General features: G+C 49.7%; 1 protein-coding gene and 2 long non-coding RNA genes across 3 annotated transcripts; 2 read left to right on the top strand and 1 right to left on the bottom strand.

Moving 5' to 3' along the window:
• Positions 1–41: 41 nt before the first annotated feature.
• Positions 42–7,335, bottom strand: LOC119086335. Its single transcript, XR_005089583.1, has 3 exons — positions 6,755–7,335; positions 5,771–5,926; positions 42–164 (listed from the first exon to the last, which is right to left on the bottom strand). It is a non-coding gene; the product is annotated as an uncharacterized LOC119086335 (long non-coding RNA).
• LOC114696564 lies at positions 822–10,124 on the top strand. Its single transcript, XR_003735032.2, has 3 exons — positions 822–2,322; positions 8,257–8,644; positions 9,787–10,124. It is a non-coding gene; the product is annotated as an uncharacterized LOC114696564 (long non-coding RNA).
• A 7,304-nt stretch (positions 10,125–17,428) lies between these two features.
• On the top strand, positions 17,429–19,718 carry Mfsd5 (major facilitator superfamily domain containing 5). Its single transcript, XM_028874480.2, has 2 exons — positions 17,429–17,603; positions 18,148–19,718. The coding sequence occupies exon 2, from the start codon at positions 18,166–18,168 to the stop codon at positions 19,516–19,518; it is 1,353 nt and encodes a 450-aa protein (XP_028730313.1). The 5' UTR covers positions 17,429–17,603; positions 18,148–18,165; the 3' UTR covers positions 19,519–19,718.
• Positions 19,719–21,602: the final 1,884 nt, after the last annotated feature.

Raw genomic sequence — 21,602 nt, 5'->3', positions numbered from 1 at the left:
GCCTTGGGGCTGGAGAGATGACTCAGCAGTTAAGACCACTTACTTGCTTATCTTGCAGAGGGCCAGGGTTCAATTTCCAGCACCCACACAGAGGCTCACAACCATCTGCAACTCTGCTCTCTTTGGGGACCAGGCACTCATTCAGGCAGGCAAAACAGTTATGCCTACAAAGTAAAATTTAAAAAGCTTAAAAAGAGAGAGAGAGATTAAGAGAGAGAGAGAGGCCAGCTTGGGGAAATTAGTGAGATATTGTCTCAAAAAAAAAAAAAAGGAAAACAGGGCTGGCTAGCTCATTTTTTTGGTACAGCACTTGGTTAGTAGTATAAAAGCCTAGGCTTTTATAATACAAAGTCCCAGTAATACAAAGATAAACACACAGCAGAGTGAGGAGTTCAAATGCTCCCCTTCCTCCATTCACCATCTTGCAACTGAGTGGCATTCTGTCCAGGATTTCCCTCCTCGTCCTGGTGGAGGGGACTCAGCTCCCTTTTCTTTCGCTGAGGTTAAGCCTATTTCCAGGCTTTGCTCTATTGGTAGGGGCTCCATTTGCTCACTGCGGCAGGTCAGGGAAGTGATATCCTGGGGGTCCTAGGACCATGCTTCTTCCTTTGCTACCCCTTTTTTTTTTAAAAAAAATGCTTATTATTTTATGAGCGTGTGTGTGTGTGTGTGTGTGTGTGTGTGTCAGTGACAGTGAGGGTCAGAAGTGGACACTGGAGAAGGACATTGGTGGCAGTGGCAGCGGGGCACACCTTTAATCCCAGCACTCAGGAGGCAGAGAAAGGCGGATTTCTGAGTCTGAGGCCAGCCTGGGCTACAGAGTGAGTTCCAGGACAGCCAGGCCTACATGAAGAGACCTGTCTCGAAAAAACTGAAAAAGAAGAGGGCATTGGTTCCTCTAGAAGTGGAATTATAGCCTGTTGTACTATGTGGGTGCTGGGAACTGAACCCAGGTCCTCTGGAAGAGCAGCAAGTTATTCCCAGCTGCTGAGCCACCCTTTACAACCGGCATAACAGAGCAAAGAGCAGGAGTAGCTACAGGGCGAAGATTCAGGAATGTCTTCCTGGCCCTGTCTTTACCCTGTTACCCCACCCCTACCTTTCACCCTTGTCCCTTCCCACCAACATCAAGACACTGAGCGGGTCATTTTCTCATGCTCAGCCTGGTCCTGCAGGCATGTCCTATGTCACACTCAGAGATTGCTGGCAGATGTCTGTGGGGGCTGGGAGAAGCTGGGTTACAATCCCCAAGGACATCATTAAGGCACAGAAGTACTAGAGGGCCTTGGAGACCAGGGCACCAGGGGAGAACATGATGAAAACATGTTTTGTACAACACGTGTCCTTTCCTCGTCCCTCCTCCCCTCCTTTGCCCACCTCCTCCCTCCAGGTGCCCTGGGCAAAGGCTGGTGCTGGCCCTGCCTCGGTGATTGTTCAGTTTTACCCTTGTACCGGGTCTGTCTGTGCTCGCCAGCTGGTTGGCTCCGCTGGTGTGTAAGTCTGTATGTGGAAGGTCCTCACCAGCCCCAGGGCTGTCCGGATCTCTGTGTAGAATAAACGCCTTGGTTTTGAAGCCTAACATTTTAGAGCTGCTCTGCACTGCTCTCAGAATTTCTTTCCTGGCAGACACCGTTCATGAATTCAGCAAATTCGTATTGAACAGACTATGTGCTAAGCAGTACGCTAAGCCCTGGGAAGACTTATATATGGTCCCTGCCCTTGTTGGCTCCAAGGCTGCTGGAGGTGTCAGGTGTTAACTAACTAGGGCAATCAGGACCAGAAGTGCTGCAGGAAGAAGGGTGTGTTTACACCCAGCCCATGACAAGAGCTTTCTGGGAAGAAAGGGAGAGAGGAGGGTAATGAAAGAGTATGTTCAAAGATCCTGGGGCTGAGGTCTTAGATCTCAGTCATATCACTCTGATAAAAATAAGAGGGGGCCCCTATTCCTATGCCACCCCCATATCCAATACGCCACGAAGAAGGGACAGTAAAAGCCTCCTCATGGCCAAAGCTGATCCTAGGACACATGGTAATGCTGTGCTGGAATGACTTCGTGTATTCCTTCTCCTTGTCCTAAAGGGTGAAACCGAGACACAGAAAGGGAAGAATTACAGGCTTAGGCTTGAGATTACCATACAGAAATCAAGGCTCCAAATTGGCAAATTCTCCAGCATGAAGAATCTTGCGTTTGCCTGGCTGGAGCCTCCTGGGGAGAAAGCTTTCTCCTCCCTGTACACTCCGCCTCCTGCAGATCCAGCCCTGACCTGCCCTACTCCCTGGAGCTACCCTGTCTGCCTCCACAGTCCCTGCAGTGTGTATGAGGTGAGTGCTCCAGGTGTCTGCCAGCAGCGCGTAGGCGGGTGCAGCTGTCTGTTTTGCACAGAACCTGCCTAGGGGAGGGAGGATCTTCTCTCTCCGCCTCCATCCATTGCCCAGGTACCCAAGTTCTAAGGGTCTTCCTTCAACTGCTAACTGCTTCTTTTTTTTTTTTTTTTTTTTTTTTTTTTTTTGGTTTTTCGTGACAGGGTTTCTCTGCATAGCTTTGAGCCTTTCCTGGAGTTCACTTTGTAGCCCAGGCTGGCCTCAAACTCACAGAGATCCGCCTGGCTCTGCCTCCCGAGAGTGCTGGGATTAAAGGCCGCAACCACCGCCTGGCCCCTCAACTGCTTCTTTTTAATTCAGTGCTTGGGATCAGACCCAGGGCCTTGTGTTTAGTAAGGGCTCCAGCATGGAGCTACATACCAGTTGCTCCGGTTCTTCCTTCTGAAGAAAAGAAAAGAATGGAGGGCTCTTTGGAGGAGGGGACAGGCCTCTCTGTGACCATGCCTCCTCTGGAGGTGGCAGAGGTCATGGGACCAATGGGGTTAAGCTCCATCCCTGCTCTGACCTACTTTTTTACCTGTGCCCACATCCCCTGAGGCCAGGCTGTTGGGTGGGGCCAGCCTGGCACCCCTGCACCCACACCTGGGACTTCCCCTGATTGGAAACTCCCAGGACCCAGGCCTCCTCCTGCTCTGCCAACTCCCACCAACAGCCTGGGTTCAGCTCACCCATCCCTTGTCGGATCTCTGCCAGTCTCCTGCCAAACTACATCTAGATACCCAAACCAAGGGACCCCAACCCTGTGGGTCCACCCGTTACAGTCCTCTTTGATATCTGGCTGCCTGCCATCTGAAGATTTTTTTTTTTTTTTTTTTGAAGAAAAGATGTGGGAAGGGGAGAGGGGACTTGCAGGAAGCTGCCCTTTGTTGAGCACTTACTGTGTGCCCACATAATCTCATGTGCATAATCGCATTTAACCCACACCAATGGGATCCAGAGAGCTCACAGTTATCATCCTCAGTCTATAGACGAGGGAGCTGAGTCCTCGAGTGTGACTTGCCCAATGTCACACTCGAGGACACGGCTGAGCCAAGATGAGAACCCAGGTATTGGCAGTCCTGAGCTCTCCCGGTCATGGCCTACGTTCTGTGCCTGTTATAGCCTCCCACTTCTCTCTGCATGGGACAAGAGACTTGGGAACTAAATACAAGCTAACGCAGCAAGCATTTATTAATCATCTTATAGACACCAGGCACTGACAGGTGCCAGAAGTAAAGAGGTCACTGTCCCCAGGGTCTGTGGGAGAGATGTGTATACAGACTAGGACAGGTCTAACTCCGGGGTCCCCAACGAGCCTTGGACTTGCTATGTAGCCTTCGATGACCTTGAACGTCTGGTCCTGAATGCAGAGTTACAGGCATGCAGCACCGTTTATGTGGTGATAGAGACCAGAAGGAACCCAGGGCTTTATATATGTCAAGTGAGCAGTCTACCAGCAGTTATATTTCCCAGCACAGGAAGAGTATTTTTCTTTTTGTCTTGTGTGTGTGTGTGTGTGTGTGTGTGTGTGTGTGTGTGTGTGTTTGTGTGTGGTGTATATGTGTATGTATGTGTGTATGTGTGTATATGTGCATATGTGTATATATGTGTGTGTATGTGTGTATATAAATGTGTGTGTGCATGTATGTATGTGTGTATATGTGCATATGTGTATATATGTGTGTGTATGTGTGTGTGGTATGTGTGTATATAAATGTGTGTGTGTGTGTGTGTGTGTGTGTGTGTGTTTCAAGACAGGGTGTCTCTGTGTAGCTCTAGCTGTCCTGAAACTCTCTCTGTAGACCAGGCTGGTGTGGAACTCACAGAGATCTGCCTTCCTCTGCCTCCTGAGTGCTGGAATCAAAGGTGTGTGCCACCACCGCCTGACTCCCATTCTATGTTTTTAAAACAGAGTCTCTCAATAACCTGGAGCTTCCCAAGTAGTTTAGATTGGCTGGCCAGTGGGTTCCAGGGATACAGCTGTCTCTGCCTTCCAGTACTGGAATTATAAGCATGCTCCACCACGTGCTGGGGACCAAACTCAGGTCTTTGTGCTTGCATGGCAAACCTTTAACTAAAGGAGCTGGATCCTCAACCTCCTTTTCCATTAGTCCTGCTTTAGCACCTAGTGTCTCTAAACAACTCAATTTTTTTTTTTTTTTTACTTACTGTATAGCCCGGGCTAGCCTCAAACTCATAATCTCCCTGCCTCAGTTTCTCAAGGGCAAGCATCGCATTTGCAGTCATACCTGGCTCCATTTTCCTTGTTTCTAGGCTTTGGTAATAGAACAGAAGTGTAACTCCTTTGTGTCTTGTTTTGTTCAACTTTTCTGTGAGACTTTTTTTTTTTTTCACCTTTAAAATTTGTATGTGTATAGGCTGTTTGTCTGCATATATGTGCACCATGTGAGTGCCTGGTGCCCACAGAGGCCAGAAGAGGGTGTTGGATCCCCTGGGATGGGAGTGACAGACAGTTGTGAGCCACCATGTGTTTGCTGGGAACTGAACTCGGGTCCTCTGGGAGAGCAGTAAGTGCTCTTAACCTCTGAGCCATCTCTCTGGCCCTTTTGCACATTCTTGAGCATGACAGTTTCTGGAGAATAGTAGCCTGAGTCCAACTGTATGTTCAATTTTCTTTTTTGTTGGTGTTGGTTTTAGTTTTGCTTTGTTAGAAGCAGGGTTTTGGGTATGTAGCACAAACCGACTTCGAACAGGCAATGTATACTCCTGCCTCAGCTCCCAAACATTATAAGCATGTGCCACCACATCCCTCAGGTTCAGTTGTATCAGACAATGCCAAGCTGTTTACCAGATGGTTATATTAGTCCGCTAGTACCTATAATCCTGTAACTGGGGAGGTCAAAACAGGGGTTCAGAAGTTCAAGGTCATTAGCTACATAATGATTTTGAAGCTACCTAAACTACAGAAGACCCTGTCTCAAAAAACAAAAACAAGTTAAAAAATAGGTAACAATAAGTTCTAACAGGGTCAAGAATAGCAACAAGAAGCCCCCCAGACTTTGTTATCTCAAACCATCTGTGGTTATTCCTTTTTACTTGAGTAAAATCCAAGTCCCTGCAAGCGGTTGGTGCACTCGCCTTTAATCCCAGCACTCTGGGAGGCAGAGACAGGGATCTCTGTGAGTTCAAGGCCAGCCTGGGCTACAGAGCGAGTTCCAGGATAGTCAGAAACTTTACACAGAGAAACCCTGTCTCAAAAACACAAAACAAAAGCTGGGCGGTGGTGGCGCACGCCTTTAATCCCAGCACTAGGGAGGCAGAGGGAGGTAGATCTCTGTGAGTTCGAGGCCAGTCTGGCCTACCATGTGAGTTCCAGGAAAGGCACAAAGCTACACAGAGAAACCCTGTCTCGAAAAACCAAAAAAAAAAAAAAGATCCAAGTCCCTACCTTGACTCACAAGCCGTCCTTGGTGGGGCCTCTCCACCTTAATCTCTGACCTGTGACCTGTGTCCTGCACTCTGTGGAATGCTCTTCCACTGGAAATTTCCATGGCTCACTTCCTTCCAGTCTTACTCCGAAGATACCTTTCATTAGGATTGGAATCTCCAATAAGAATAAGGGAGCCCCCAGATTTGATCTCCAGCACCACATTAAAGAAGGGGAGCAAGCAGAAGACAGGCTTATAACCTCCCCTCCCCTCCTCTCCCCTCCCCTTCCCTCCACTCACCTTCCTTCCCCTCCCCTCCCCTCTCCTCCCTTCCCCTCCCTTCCCTTTCCTCCTCTCTTCCTCTTCTTTTCCCTGTATTCTACATATTATTGTTGGGGTGCTCACTCATGCCACAGCATACATACGAAGGTTGTAAAACAACTTGTGGGAGATGACTCTCTTCTTGGTGATGAATGTCAGGTCTCCAGGCTTGCAGGCCAGAACTTTACTGGCCATTTCTCCAGCCCTTCTCCCTTCTATTTATTTTGTGGATTTACTTATTTTTATGTGTATGAGGGTTCTGCTTGCATGTGTATGTGTGTACCATATGCATATCTAATGTTTACATGATTCAGAAGAAGGCATCAGATCTCCTAGTACTGGAGTTACAGATTGTTATGAGCCATGTGAGTGCTAGGAACTGGACCCAGGTCCCCAAAAGAGCAGGAAGTGCTCTAAATTGATAACCCATGTCTTCTGCCTGCTCCTCTTCTTTAATGTGGTGCTGGGATCAAATCTGGGGGCTCCCTTATTCTTTTTATGTTTTTGTTTGTTTGTTTTTTTAAGACAGGGCGGATCTCTGTGTAGTTTTGGTGCCTGTCCTGAGTCTCGCTCTGTAGACCAGGCTGGCCTCAAACTCACAGAGATCTGCCTGGTTCTGCCTCCCGAGTGCTGGGGTTAAAGGCGTGCGCCACCACCGCCTGGCCAGGCACCCTTATTCATACCTGGTTATTTTAGGTTCGTTCAGTTGCAGACAGCTCCTCTCCTCTGCCAGGGCTTGGCAACTTGCCCAGAATCCTTAAGGACCATCCAGCCAAACTGTTGGGGTGCTATCTAGGTTTCCCTCTGTGAACCACTTTTATCCGATGTTCCTATGACAATGAGAATAACCACTCACGCTCTGAAATGCTGACTTATCGACCTGTTGGGCTCCTGTTCCCACCCTGCACTCCTTGCTTTTATGGGCCCTCCTTAACCGGGGAGATTCATCTATCTAGTCCACTCCAGCATCCAGCCCTGATCCGTAACAGGCCAGCAAATAATAGCTGTCCAAGCCAGCTGTTGGTTTCTCATAGACAGCCAGGCACCCCCACACCCACACTCCAGACTCGCTCACTCCAGAAACTCCCAGAACCCAGGCATCCTTAACACCGTCTCCAGCAGCATCCCTGACTCAGTCCCCTGGATGCTTCTACTGCCGGGCTGCCTCCCTGAGACCCCTGGGAGCTTACGGAGGAGAACCTGGACCCTAGTTCTGGCCCACAGGGCTAGAGAGACTCCGGCAGGTATCCAGGCCTAAAATTGCTAGAAATTCCTAGTGATTGAATAGAGGGGAGGAAGGTAAGAGTCGTTCATTTCAGTAGGAATGGTGTGAACAAATGACTGCTGGCTGGCATGAAAGTGCACATCCTAGCCGGGTGGTGGTGGCAGCGGCAGTGCACACCTTTGATCCCAGCACTCGGGAGGCAGAGCCAGGCGGATCTCTGTGAGTTCGAGGCCAGCCTGGTCTACAGAGCAAGATCCAGGAAAGGTGCAAAGCTACACATAGAAACCCTGTCTTGAAAAAAATAACAACAACAAACAAAAGAAAAGAAAAGGAAAGAAGGAAGGAAGGAAGGAAGGAAGGAAGGAAGGAAGGAAGGAAGGAAGGAAGGAAGGAAGAGCACAAACTATTTGAGGTCTGGGTAAAGGGCCATCAGCAGAAGGGAGGATGGATGAAAGTGTTGCCAGATCTAGAAGAGAATGGCCAGGTGGGGAGGTCTGAGCTCCCTACAGGATCAGCAAGGCTCAGAGTTTCTTAGACTTAATCCTGCTCCCCACAGATCCACCCAGCCCTCCCTTCTACCCAGCCCCCAGCCTGCCTGATCCTGCCACCAAATGGACTTCTCTCTGGGCCTGCGCTTGGGGCCTCAGAACAAGAAGGCCACCTACCAGGAGCCCCCTCCGCCCTCTGGGCATGGGCCTCCAGCCACCTCTCCCTGCTTGTCCTGCCCTCCCAGCTGCCCCAGCTGCCCCCCTCCCAGCTGCCCCTGCACGGCTTGTCCCTCGTATACAGGTCCCTGCCCTTCCTGTCCAGGTCTCCCTGGCCCACCCTGCACCTGCTCTTGCCCTCCTTGCCCTGCCTGCCCTCCCTCAACCTGTCCCCATACTTACTGCGTCCCCTGCTCAAGTCCGCCTGTGACCTACTGCCATTCCTCACCTTGCCCGGTTTACCCTTGTTCCACAGCCCAGGCCTGTCGGAGGAGCTCCCACCCGGGCTGTGGTAGCGGCTGCAGCTGTGGCCACAGTACTGCTTGGAGGCCTCGGGGCTCCACAGGCGGCTGTAGTTTCTGCTTCAGGAGACAGAGGGCTTCTCGAGGGCTCTGTCTGATCATCTAGGCCGAGAGGATGCGTCCCATGGAAGATGGCTCAGCTGGTACTGGCGTGACTTCCTCAGACAGAAGCTCTGTGTAGAGTGAAGACGAGTCAGGTGGACACCTCCTCCCCCAAGTCCTGAAGGGGTGAGGGGACCACGCCTTGGATATTAGTTTCTGGGTGTGCTCCTGCTGGTTCCAGAACCTCTTCCTCGGCAACTTCTGGAAAGGGTCCTCAGAGCCTTCCTTGCAGCCCTTAAGGTAAGCATGTCCATGGCTCCTTCTGCCCCACTCAGCCTCCAGCAGAGACCTTTGCATATCTCCTTTGCAGTTCACATGGATATGACAGACTCCTCTTCTAGAGGATGGGGAAAGATGCTTTGTCCAGAGGCCATTCCTGACTCTGGACCTCCATCCATACTCCTGATCATCTCAGAGTCTCTGGCCTCCTAACCTCTCTTCTTCAGCCCCGACAAAGGAGGCTGGCAGCCCTTGGACCAGAAGAGATGGCTGAGCAGAGGGCTCTTGGTTTCTCCCTCCCCTGGGATAGCTTTGACATCCTTCCTGGTCTTTTGTGTCCATCCAGGAACCTTCTGCCCGGATGTTTTGTGTTGGAAATTTCTAAGCGCTCACTTAGCCTCATGACCTCAATCTTGCCGCAGTAATCCTGTCTCTGTCTGAGACAGCCGTGCTCATCTATCCTGGGGAAGAGGGGAGCCGGGGACCCTTCTCTCAGGCTCCCAGTGGTCCTACTCACACATAGAATTGTACTTGTATGTTCCCTGTTGGGCTAGAGATGAGAGATTCAAATGCCACCAAGGGAGGTGTTTTCTGGATTTGGGTGGGTTGGGCTTTTTGTTGTTGTTTTGGTTTTGGTTTTCTTGAGCTAAGGACCTAACCCAGGACCTTGTGCTTGCTAGGCAGAAACTCTACCACTAAGCTAAATCCCCAACCCTGAGACGGTTTTACATAGCCTTATGAACTCACTGTATCGCCAAGGTTAGCCTTAAGCATCTGCTCTTCGTGCCTCTACTTCTCAAGGGCTGGGATTACAAGCATGTGCCGCCACACCTAACTCTCCCTTGGACTTTCAATTTACCTCAGCTCCCAATCCTCCTCTTCCTTCTCTTTTTTCCTTATATTTTTATCTAATGTGTGTGGACACTGTCATGCCACAGGTGGAGGCCAGAGGACAACTTCTGGGGGTCAGTTCTCCCCTCCACCCCGTAGGACACAGGATTAAGTTCAGGGTCTCAGGTTGGGCAGCAAGTAAGTGCCTTTACATGCCGAGCCATTTTGTCAGCCCAATCTCTGGTCTCTGTTTTTGTCTTCTCTAGGTTTCTTTTTCTCTTTGTTTTGTTCATTCATCTTTCTTCTTTCCTTTTTCTTGTTTTTGACTCTAGCCCAAGCTGCCTCAGTCTCCCCAGTGCTGGGGTTATAGATGTGTACACTGTGCCCAGCTGATTCACAGAGGACTTCGAAATTCGGGAATTGTGATACCGTCACCCGAGTCCACAAATGAACCTTAGTGTCACTGAATGTGACAGAGCCAGATACTGTTTGTCTGCTGTCATGGTGCAATCTGAAGCATTCAGTGTCACCTCGAAAAGATTCTGGCCAAAAGAAACACACAACCTGTTCAACGTGAAATAAATCAAACCCCCATTATTCATCACATGTGTGCATGGCCATGAATGTGCACATCACATGTGTGCAGGTGCTCATGCTCATGGAAACCAGAGACAAGGTTTCTCCGTGTAGCTCTGGCTGTCCTGGAACTCGTTCTGTAGACCAGGCTGGCCTCAAACTCACAGAGACCCACCTGTCTTTGACCCCCAAGTGCTGGGATTAAAGGCGTGTGCCACCACCGCCCAGCTGATTTTTTTTTTTTTTTAATAAACCAGTCTCTCCCTAGGTACTGTCTCTGCATCCTCAGCTCTGAAATTACACTCTTGCCACCATGTCCACAGTTTTCACATGGGTCCGGAGGACTGAATTCATATCAAGTTTAAATGCCAAGCAAGTGCTTTACCTACTGAACCAACTCCTCAGCCCCCTCTTAATGAGAAATACAGGAGATGGAGAAACATATTAAACGACACAAGAAGGAAGTAACTAGACTCTGGTAAAATGTGGACGATTTTAAGAAAATCTGACCCAATTACCTAGATAAGTCAATAGCTGTGGGGAAAATGAGAAGGGACTTAAAACAGAACTGTAGAGTTGAGGGCAGACTTCAGTGTTAGCGCCCAGTGACGCACAAGGGTGGGAGGATATAGACGACCACACCAGAACATGGGGATCTCTTTTTGTTCAAGATTTGGGGGTGCCAACCATCAAAAGATATTTTAGACATTAAGACCATTTAGATGTAGACTGGGTTGTAGTTTTTGTTTTTGAGACAGGGTCTAATGAATTATGCAGCCCTGGCTGGCCTGGAACTCACTATATAGATCAAGCTGGTCTTGAACACATGATAATCCTCCTGCCTCTGCCTCTCCGGTGCTGGATGAAATGTGTGTGTCACCATTCCCAGTTTGTGTTCTACTGCTTTTTCTAAAATTTACCTAACATTTACCGTGTGTGTGTGTGTGTGTGTGTGTGTGTGTGTGTGTGTGTGTGTACAATGAATGTGGAGGCCAGAGGATAGTTTTCAAGTCTGTTCTGTTCTTTCCTTCCACCAAGTGGGTCTTGGGGATCAAACTGAGGAGGTCAGGCAGGCAACCCTTTGAAGCCATCCCACTGGCTCTGCACTGAGTTCTTTCTTTGTTTGTTTGTTTTTAAATTATTTATTTATTATGTATACAGTGTTCTGTCTGCATGTATGCCTGCACACCAGCAGAGGGCACCAGCTCTCATTACAGATGGTTGTGAGCCACCATGTGGTTGCTGGGAATTGAACTCAGGACCTCTTGAAGAGCAGTCAGTGCTCTTAACCTCTGAGCCATCTCTCCAGCCCTGTTTGTTTGTTTTGAGACAGGGTTCCTCTGTGTACCAACCCTGGCTGTCCTGGCACTCACTCTGTAGACCAGGCTGGCCTTGAACTCAGAGATCCACCTGGTTCTGCCTCCCAAGTGCTGGGTTAAGGGCATGTGCCACCACTGCCCAGCTGAACTGAGTTTTTGTTGTTTTGTTTTGTTTTTGAGACTGGGTTTCTCTGTGTAGTTTTGGATCTCACTCTGTAGACCAGGCTGGCCTTGAACTCGCAGAGATCCACCTGTCTCTGCCTCCCAAGTGCTGGGATTAAAGGCATGCGCCACCGCCACCACCCGGCTTGGGCTGAGTTTTTATGATGCCAAGAAATCAGTGCTAATTCGTTAGATGTAAGCGTGGCCCTGAGGCTATCTCCTAACGTTAATACAGAAGTGTGGAATAAAACAACCTCCTTACTTTGAAATGTCTCAAAGGAGAAAACAGAAGAAGTAAGAGTCACAGATGCTATAATGTTGAATTAAATATGTATGGGCTCACGGAATTACGTGTTCCACATTTGAGTATGTTTGAACATTATTAAATAAAAATTTGAAATGAAACTGAGCTGGTAAATTGGTTTCTAGCAACTCTCCAAGAGTTTCTCCCTGAAAGCCAGGATTTCCTCATGGCTTCTCGCACAGATCCTAGCCTTGCCTGCTCCATTAGAAGGCTGGTAAACTGCACAGACAGGCCACTCTATCTCCTCTAGTCACCTGCTAGAAAATTTCCCAACAAGATATTTTGCAGTTGTACCTCACAGTCCAAGGGGTCACAGCAACCTTAAGAGTATATTTTGAACAGATCCTACAATAATCCAAAATAATGTAGGGGCTGGAGAGATGGCACAGTGGTTAAGAGGGCTGTTCTTGTGGAGGACCCACATGGGTCACCAGCATCCACATGGCAGTTCACAACCTTCTGTATGTAGCCCTAGCTGTCCTGGAACTCAATTTGTAGATCAGGCTCACAGAGATCCTCACCTCCAGAGTGCTGGGACTAAAGGTGTTCACCACCATTGCCCAGCATAATAAATCTTAAAACAAAACAAAAGTAGGTTATGGTGTAGCTTTTAATCCCATCACTCAGGAGGCAGAGGCAGGCAGATATTTGTGAGTCTACATAATGAATTCCAGGACAGTCAGGGATACAATAAGACTCTGTCACACTAATGAACAAATTATTGGCTGGCAAGATAGCTCAAGAGGTAAAGCTTCTTGCCATCAAGCCTGATGACCTGAGTTCCATCCCTGGAACCCACATGGTTGAAGGACAAAACTGACTCATTGGAAATTGTCCTCTGACCTCCAAAAAGAAATTAAATTCACCAGGCCTGGTGGCACACACCTTTGATCCCAGAACTAGATAGGCAGAGACAGGCAGAGCTCTGTGAATTTGAGGCCAATCTGATCTGCATAGTAAGTTCCAGGCAGCCAGGGCCACATAGTAGTGAGACCTTGTCTCAAAATAAATAAAATTAACTGTTAAAAAATTGTTTCTCCTGATTAAACCTCAGATCCTTCCACCCTATATTCTTCAAGGTTTTGAACAGACATAATCAACAGTTACCAATAGCTTATGCAGGTACCACACCCATTTCCTCTTCCCAGGAACTGCGAGAATGAAGCCCTCGACCTGATTCCTGCTTCACCTCTTACCATGGACCTCTGGATAAGCTACTTCTACTTGGGGGCTAATAGCACCTACCTTATGGATTATTTTGACAGTTAAATGAGATCTGTCATCTATAGTAGTTGGCCAGGGGATTTTTTTTTTTTTTTCAGTGTTAGGGATCAAAGGCTCTCATTCATGGTAGGCAAATGTTCTATCGCTGATCTACATAATCCATGGGTGACATTATAAAAGACAGGTATGGCCCCTGTGGGTGTGAAATGTGTATAGGGCTGCATCTGCAAATAGGGCTTCCCACAGCTGGAGGTGTTGTGCTTGCTATGGGGACATCTCTGCAACCAGTGTAAGCAGAGTGATGTATATAAACCTGTATTTGTTTGGTTCTTTTCAGCCCTGACCCACTTGACACACCTCTCTCTATGAAATATATAACTGAAAATGGAAATTTTAGATTTAATTTTAAGAAAGAAAGAGTGTGCCTTTAATCCCAGCACTCAGGGGGCAAAAGCAGAGCGATCTCTGAGTTCAAGGCCAGCCTGGGCTACAGAGTGAGTTCCAGGACAACCGGGGCTGTTACACAGAGAAATGCTGTCTCACAAAAGAAAGAGAGAGAGAGGGAGAGAGAGAGAGAGAGAGAGAGAGAGAGGGAGGGAGGGAGGGAGGAAGGAAGGAAGGAAGGAAGGAAGGAAGGAAGGAAGGAAGGAAGGAAGGAAGGAAGGAAGGAAGGAAGGAAGGGAAAGAAAGGAAGACCTGAAGAGAAGACTTGGTACTTACAAGGACCCAGGGTCAGTTCCCAGCACCTACATGGTGGCTGACAATTATCTGTAACTCCATTCCCAGGGGCTCTGACACCCTCTTAGGCCTGCACAGACACTGAACACTTGGGGAACAGGAAGAAAAGGCAATCGGCTCCTGTAGTCTCAGCACTTGAGAGGTTGAGGCAGGACCGTCTGGGCTACAGAGTGATACCCTGCTTAAAATTAATGAACTAATTGTTTTTTGTTTCATTTCATTTTTTGATTTTTGTTTTTGTTTTCCAAGACAGGGTTTCTCTGTGAAACTCTCGCTGTCCTGGATCTTGCTCTGTAGACCAGGCTGGCCTATAACTCAGAAATCTGCCTGCTCTGCCACCTGAGTGCTGGGACTAAAGGCGTGCACCACCACACCTGGCAGCTAATAAATTTTTAAAGCCAGGCATTGCTGGATGTAGTGGCAGGTGGCTAAGACTTTGAGACTAGCCTGTCTACAATGCAAGTTCCAGACCGGCAAAGGCTGCATACTGAGACCCTATTCCCCCACCAAAAAACAATATAGAGGAGAGATGGCTCAGTGGTTAAGAGCATTGGCTGCTCTTCCAGAGGACCTGGGTTTGATTTATCTGACACCCTTTTCGGAACTTTGTGGGCACTTCGTGCACATGGTGCACAGATATGCATGCAGACAAAACATTCATACACATAAAATAAAATCATATATATTCATATATATGTGCACACATACACACACACACACACACACACACACACACACACACACACATCCTTCTGGCATCTGAGGCAAACAGCTTGCCAGCTGAGATGAGGTCTTGCTCTGTAGTACAACCGACCTTACAGGCCTGAACAGATGTCTCAGAGGTTAAGGGTATTTACTTCTCTTTTCCAGGGGACATGGGTTTGGTTCCTAGCACCCATATCAGGCAACATGTAACCACCTGTAATGCCAGGTTCAGGGAATCCAAAGCCTTCTGGCCTCCAAAGGTAACTGCACACAGGTGGCACACATAAACTCCTGAAGCCATATATACACACATAAATAAAAATAACAAATAAAAATTTAAACAGCAACAAGAAGTACATATACTCAGAGATTGGGCACATAATTACTATCAGATAAATATTAACTGTTAACATGGACCAGGACTTTCTACAGTAATTTACATGGAATATATATATATATATATATATATATATATATATATATATATATTCATGTGAAAATTACCTGTGAATAATTAGTGTATTTATTACATTATCATTGGTTGCTTTAGTTATTGGGAATATAGATGGAGAAAAGAAATGCCAATCTATAGGGAGAAGTAACAAGTAAATAAACAGAAAATTCAGTCCATTGGATGGTGTTAAATGCTATGGAGAAGAAATAGCAGAGAAGGAAAGACCGAAGGAAGCAGATCTCGGAGCTGGTGCTGCTGAATTCCAAGCTCTTGGGAGATAGAGGCGTGAAGGTCAGGAGGTCAAGGTTAATTCTGGCTACATCCTAAGTAGAAGGCCAGTCTGGGTAACACAAGACCTTGTCTATAAAAACAAATAATCCCGCGGCCAGGGCTGTCACACACCTTTAATCCCAGCACTCGGGAGGCAGAGACAGGCAGATCTCTGTGAGTTCGAGGTCAACCTGGACTACAGAGTGAGTTCCAGGACAGCCAGGGTTGTTACACAGGGAAACCCTGTCTCAAAAAAATCAATCAATCAATCAATCAATCAGTCAGTAAGTAAATAACCCAAAAGGGACGGGGCTAGGGATGTGGTTCAGTTGATAGAGTTCCTGAAATAAGGCTCAGCACTCAGGATCATAAGGTTCAAGATCAAATTGGGCTACAAACTTTAGGCCTGGGGATTCATGAGAATCTGTCTCCAAACGAAGGAGGGAGAGAGTTGCAAGAGCCCAAGAGCAAGTGTTGCTTTCGCAGAGGACCAGAGTTTGGTTCTCAGCAAACACATGGCTTTCACAAGTGACTGTAACTCCAATTTCAGGGGATCTGAAACTTTCGTTCTGTCTCTGTGGACACTAGGCACTCACATCATACCCAGACATACATGAAGGCAAAACAAAATAAAATGGGGAACTCCCCACAAAAACAAAAAACAAAAACTGTTTTGTGAAAAAGAGAATGACGAATAATGACTTCTTAGGGTCTTTGTTTGCTTGTTTTTTGAATTTTTCAAAAAAAATTTATTTTATTTTAAAATGTATTTATAACCAGGCATGGTGGTGAACACTTTTAATCCCAACACTCAGGAAGCACAGGCAGGTGGATTTCTGTGAGTTCGAGGCCAGCTTGGTCTACAAAGTGAGTTCCAGGACAGCCAGGGCTGTTACACAGAGAAACTCTGTCTCAAAAAAGCCAAAATAAAATAAAAATTAATAATAATAATAATAAAATTTTAAAAATGTATTTACTTTTTTATGTGTATGAGTGTGAGCCTAAGTGGTTGTATGCATACTACTTTCATGCAGGTGCCTTCACAATTCGACCAGTCAGACCCCCTGGAGCTGCTGGAGTTACAGGTAATTATGAATCATGTACTGGATGTGGGTACTGGGAACTGAACTCTTGGTTCTCTGCAAAAACAGCAAGAGCTCTTACTTAATCTGTTAATCACTGAACATTCTCTCTAGCCATCATCATCATCATCGCATATTTTTGGAGGGGACAGAATCTCATTCTAGTCTAGTAGTCCTGGAACTTACTACGTAGCCCAAGTTGGCTTTGAACTCTCAGTAATTCTCCTGCCGCAGCCTTCCAAGTGCAAGGACTACCTAAGTCACCATGCCATGGTAGGAAGTCTTCTTCAATAACATGGCCTTTGAAAAGAAAACTGAAGGAGGTAAAGAAGGTAACCATCTTGTCGTGGAACCTTGCAGGAAGCAGTGTGCAGAGGCCCAGGTGGGAGCAAGCGTAGACAGCGCAGTAAGCAGGGTCGTAGAGCATGAGGTCATGAAAGTAGCAAAAAGCCCCTGGACAGATGCATTTGTACACCATCAGAAAGATTTTGACTTCCATCTTTAGTGAAAAGGGAAGCCATTGGAGGGTCTCCAAGACATAATACTGAGGCTAAAGAAAACTTAACTAACATCGCAAGATAAAGCAGTTCCTAGGTAGCAGGAGGTGGGAGCTGAGCTCCAGGGCTGCAGTTTTTTTTAACTCTATGCGGCCACTGAACGTTTAGCCTTCTTCGTTCCGACACTGCTCTCCGATGAGTTCACACGGAGGCTTGGATAAGCTGGTAAAGTGAGATGGGAACCTCGGTCTCTGTGCAGCCGGGAGTCCAAGTTCTTTACACCACACCGCCTCCCTCAGGTGTCTGGACAATACTGACTGCTGGCCGGGAGGTCATTGCGCCAGACGCAAGCCCTGGAGTAGTAGCCCAGCCTTAGGGCAGAGGAGCTCATCCGCAAGCGGTGGCGGCTGGCTCGGCGGGACTGCGGGCATCTTCCCGAGGTACCGTGTGGAGGGGAACGGAGAAGATGCGCTTCCATCCGGGATGACCCCGCGGGTACCCGCGAGCTGGAGGAACCCAGATCACCAAACACCACACCACCAGGCACCGCGAAGCCTCTCCGGACCGCAGCCCACCCGCCCGGCTCTCCAGCTCCGGGGCGGGGCCAAGGCGGAGGGGCGGGGCTTCGGCGCCGCGCCCCCGTCACGTGACGGGGCCATCATGGCGGCGGCCACGGGCCAGCCCGGCTCCCGGAAGCAGGCTGCGAGGGGCGGGCGCGCTGCTGGAACCCGAGCGGAGCCGGAGCCAGCGCGGGGAGGGTGGCCCGGCGGCCCTGGAGCCGGACGTGTCCGGGGCGTCCCCGCAGACCGGGGCAGCAGGTGAGACGGGCGAGGGGGGGCCGGGCGAAGCGTGAGCGTGTGAGGGGACGCTGGGCTGGGGCTAGGGGGCGCAGGGGGGTTAGCGTGACCCCGACTCGGGGGAACCCGCCGTGCACGCGCGTGACCGTGAAGCGATTGCAATGGGAGGCCCGGCGCGGGCGGAAGGAAGGGATGCCCGGGATAGACGTGGAGACGCTGAGCTCCAAAACTGGCCAGCTCGGCGAGGATGGGAGGTCGCGCAAGAAGCGTACGGAAGCTGTCACGGAGAAGGGCAGCAGCCCCTTTCAGAACCTGCGGGACCGGGATTACGGAGAGGAGACCCACTTTGCTGGGCCAGGCCAGGGTGGGGCGAGTGCCCTGGCCTCTCCCCTAGCTCACCCGTCCGTGCCCCACGGAGTCCCGGGAGACGGCCACTCCTCTCACCCACCCGACTGGTCCCTCCGGTCTCAGCTCTGGGGGAGTGGAATTGACGGTGGAGTTGGGTGGAGCTGCCGCCTTCTTGCTAGACTATGGATGTGACTATGACCGACGTTCTCTCCCCCAGGTCGTCCGGGGGCCCACCATGCTGGTGACGGCCTATTTGTCTTTTGTGGGCCTCCTGGCCTCCTGCTTGGGCCTGGAGCTGTCAAGATGCCGAGCCAAGCCCCCGGGAAGGGCTTGCAGCAACCCCTCCTTCCTTCAGTTTCAACTGGACTTCTATCAAGTCTACTTCCTGGCCCTGGCAGCGGACTGGCTTCAAGCCCCCTACCTGTATAAACTCTATCAGCATTACCATTTCTTGGAGGGTCAGATTGCTATCCTCTATGTGTGTGGCCTGGCCTCCACGGTCCTCTTTGGCCTGGTGGCCTCCTCCCTCGTGGACTGGCTGGGTCGTAAGAAGTCGTGCGTCCTTTTCTCCCTCACTTACTCCCTGTGCTGCCTGACCAAGCTGTCTCAGGACTACTTTGTGCTGCTGGTGGGCCGAGCGCTTGGCGGGCTGTCCACGGCTCTGCTCTTCTCAGCCTTCGAGGCCTGGTATGTCCACGAGCACGTGGAGCGGCATGACTTCCCTGCCGAGTGGATCCCAGCTACCTTTGCCCGAGCTGCCTTCTGGAACCACGTGCTGGCTGTGGCAGCCGGTGTGGCGGCGGAGGCCGTGGCCGGGTGGATGGGGCTGGGGCCTGTAGCACCCTTTGTAGTAGCCATCCCCCTTCTGGCTCTGGCCGGGGCCTTGGCCCTGCGCAACTGGGGAGAGAACTACGACCGCCAGCGCGCCTTCTCCAAGACGTGCGCCGGGGGCCTGCGCTGCCTCCTCTCCGACCGCCGCGTGTTGCTGCTGGGCGTCATACAGGCCCTGTTCGAGAGTGTCGTCTTCATCTTTGTCTTCCTCTGGACGCCTGTGCTGGACCCGCACGGGGCCCCACTGGGCATTGTGTTCTCCAGCTTCATGGCTGCCAGCCTGCTGGGTTCTTCCCTGTACCGCATCGCCACCTCCAAGAGGTACCACCTGCAGCCCATGCACCTGCTTTCCCTTGCTGTGCTCATCGTGGTCTTCTCTCTCTTCATGTTGACGTTCTCCACCAGCCCAGGCCAAGAAAATCCCGTGGAGTCCTTCATCGCTTTTCTGCTGATTGAGTTGGCCTGTGGGCTCTACTTCCCCAGCATGAGCTTCCTTCGAAGGAAGGTGATCCCCGAGACAGAGCAGGCCGGCGTCCTCCGCTGGTTCCGCGTGCCCCTGCACCTGCTGGCCTGTCTGGGGCTCCTTGTCCTCCATGACAGCGACCGCAAGACGGGCACGAGAAACATGTTCAGTATCTGTTCTGCCGTCATGGTGATGGCCCTGTTGGCAGTGGTGGGACTCTTCACGGTGGTGAGACACGATGCTGAGTTGCGGGTGCCCTCACCCACAGGGGAGCCCTATGCCCCTGAGCTTTGATTTTTTTTCCGGGACGGACTCCGGAGTCCCGCCTGCCCACCTGGGTGACTCACTTGTGACTCCGTCCTGCAGCCCCTCTTGCCCAGTGCTTTGTATTGGGAAGGACGCGGGGCTGAGGGACTGGAAAGGTGCCAAAAGTTGACTGTGTGATTCCTTTTCCCCCTGCTGTGTACAAATAAACACTTTTAATGGATCATTGATTGGATTTACTATACCCATCTCCATTTCTGGTGAGGGGGCAAGTGGAGATTTTGAGGTAGAGATGAGATTACCAGCAGACACTTTCTAACGTCTTCAACCTGTCAACCAGAGCTGTGAAATGCCTCTCAGTACAACTGGGTAGAAAGGACCAGAAGCTCTTAAATCCTTCATTCTCTTGACTGGGACAGGCACCCTCTCCAGTTGTCAAGCAAAAATCCTTGGTCCACATGCAGGGGAAGATGATCTCTTGCAGCTGGGGTTACAGGCATGTGCAGGATACTCAACTTGTTACATGATGCTAAGATCTGGACTCTAGTCCTCATGATTATGCAGCACGTGCTTTTAACCACGGAGCCATCTCTCTAGCTCCAAAGGGGGAAGATGACCTCTGAACATGTGGCCACTGCTCCAAATATCAGGCTGTGGAACAAAGATTCCAGAGGTCTGGGCTTCTGTACTGCAGTGACCACCCCATTAGGACACACTAAGGTCTTTCCTGTAGGAATAAGCTTGTTATGAACATGCATGCTTGCCTCCCTTCAGCCTTTGTGGCTACAAATGCTCCATTTGTCCAGGGCCGTCTGGGCCTACGAGGTCCTGTGTCCCTTCATGAAACATAAGCAAAGGGCTGCCAAGAAGAGAGTGAGTGGTAAAGGACTGAGGGACTGGGACATCTTGTCTGTACCTGATTCTTCCCCGCCCAGCCTGGGTGAAGGCTAGTAAGTCATCAGGGCAGGAAACATGACCAGTGGGAACACCAGTTTTGTGGGCTCCTCCCTGCCTCACCTCTGATTGTATCTGTCTTTCCTCCACCCAACAGAACCAGGGCTTCTCAAGGGAAATGGAGCCTGGTTTGAGAAGGGTGGGGATGGAGGGAGAGTGGTTCAAGGGTGTGTGTGTCCTGGAATGTGCTGGAGACGGGCATTGGGGGACCCACCTGTTCTGGAAAGGAATTAACTACCTTTCCTTGGGTCTTAGAAAAATTCAGGATATTCCAGGTCCTGTAAGTGCCAGCCTGTGTGGAGAGGATAGCAGAGACTGATGGAAGAGTTTCTGCAGCAGAGGACTGTAGAAGAATGGACCACAGTCCCAAATGCCCACTCAGTTTGGGGAAGGCAGTGTCTCCCCACCCAGGCTGTGGAAGTTGAGGATAGGTACAGAAGCAGGGATCACCCCCACCCCACCTCATCTTGAAGCTAAAAAAAGGCTGTTGCAATAACTTAACTTCCTCTTTCCGCCCCATTGAGCTGGACCAAGATGCATTTTATAGTTGTCTGTAGACATTCTGTCTTTTCCTATCACATCATGGTCTCTTGAGGGCAGGAGGAAACTGTCTCGTTCACTAGAGCCTTGCCATATGTACACACAAGTGGGTGCTTTGCTGTTGGCTGTGCCTAGTGTGTGTCTGGAGAAGAAGCAGCTGACCTCCCATCTACCTAGTCAAGAATGGCTCATGCAGAAGCCTATTAGAATAGATGGGAATCTAGAGCTTAGTCAATGATTTGGTTTTGATGTTGTTTTCGGTTTTTGAGATGGGGGTCTCACATGCTGTCCTGACAGGCCTGCAATTGAATCTGTAGACCAGCCGAGCCATGAAGTCTCAGATGCCTGCCTGCCTTGCCTCCCGAATTACAGATGTCCATGTCGAGCTAGTGATTTGTTTTATAGATGGCAGTACTTGCCGATGGAGTTATGATGGGGGTGGGGTTCATGTTTTTAAATGATAAGGAAGTAGAGGAAAGGGAGACTTAGGAAGTTCCTTCAATTTTGTCTCTGATGAGCTTGTTTCAAAGGGTCAGACGAGGACAGATTCTTCCTGTGCCACTCAGTGTGCAAAGCTCTGGAAGGCAGCTTAGGCTTGTCCCTATCAATGTAAACATTTT

Source organism: Peromyscus leucopus, chromosome 20 (genome assembly GCF_004664715.2).
Source record: "Peromyscus leucopus breed LL Stock chromosome 20, UCI_PerLeu_2.1, whole genome shotgun sequence".
Lineage (NCBI taxonomy): Eukaryota > Metazoa > Chordata > Mammalia > Rodentia > Cricetidae > Peromyscus > Peromyscus leucopus.
Note: the sequence above shows the minus strand (reverse complement) of the source record. Positions and strands in the feature narration are given on the sequence as shown.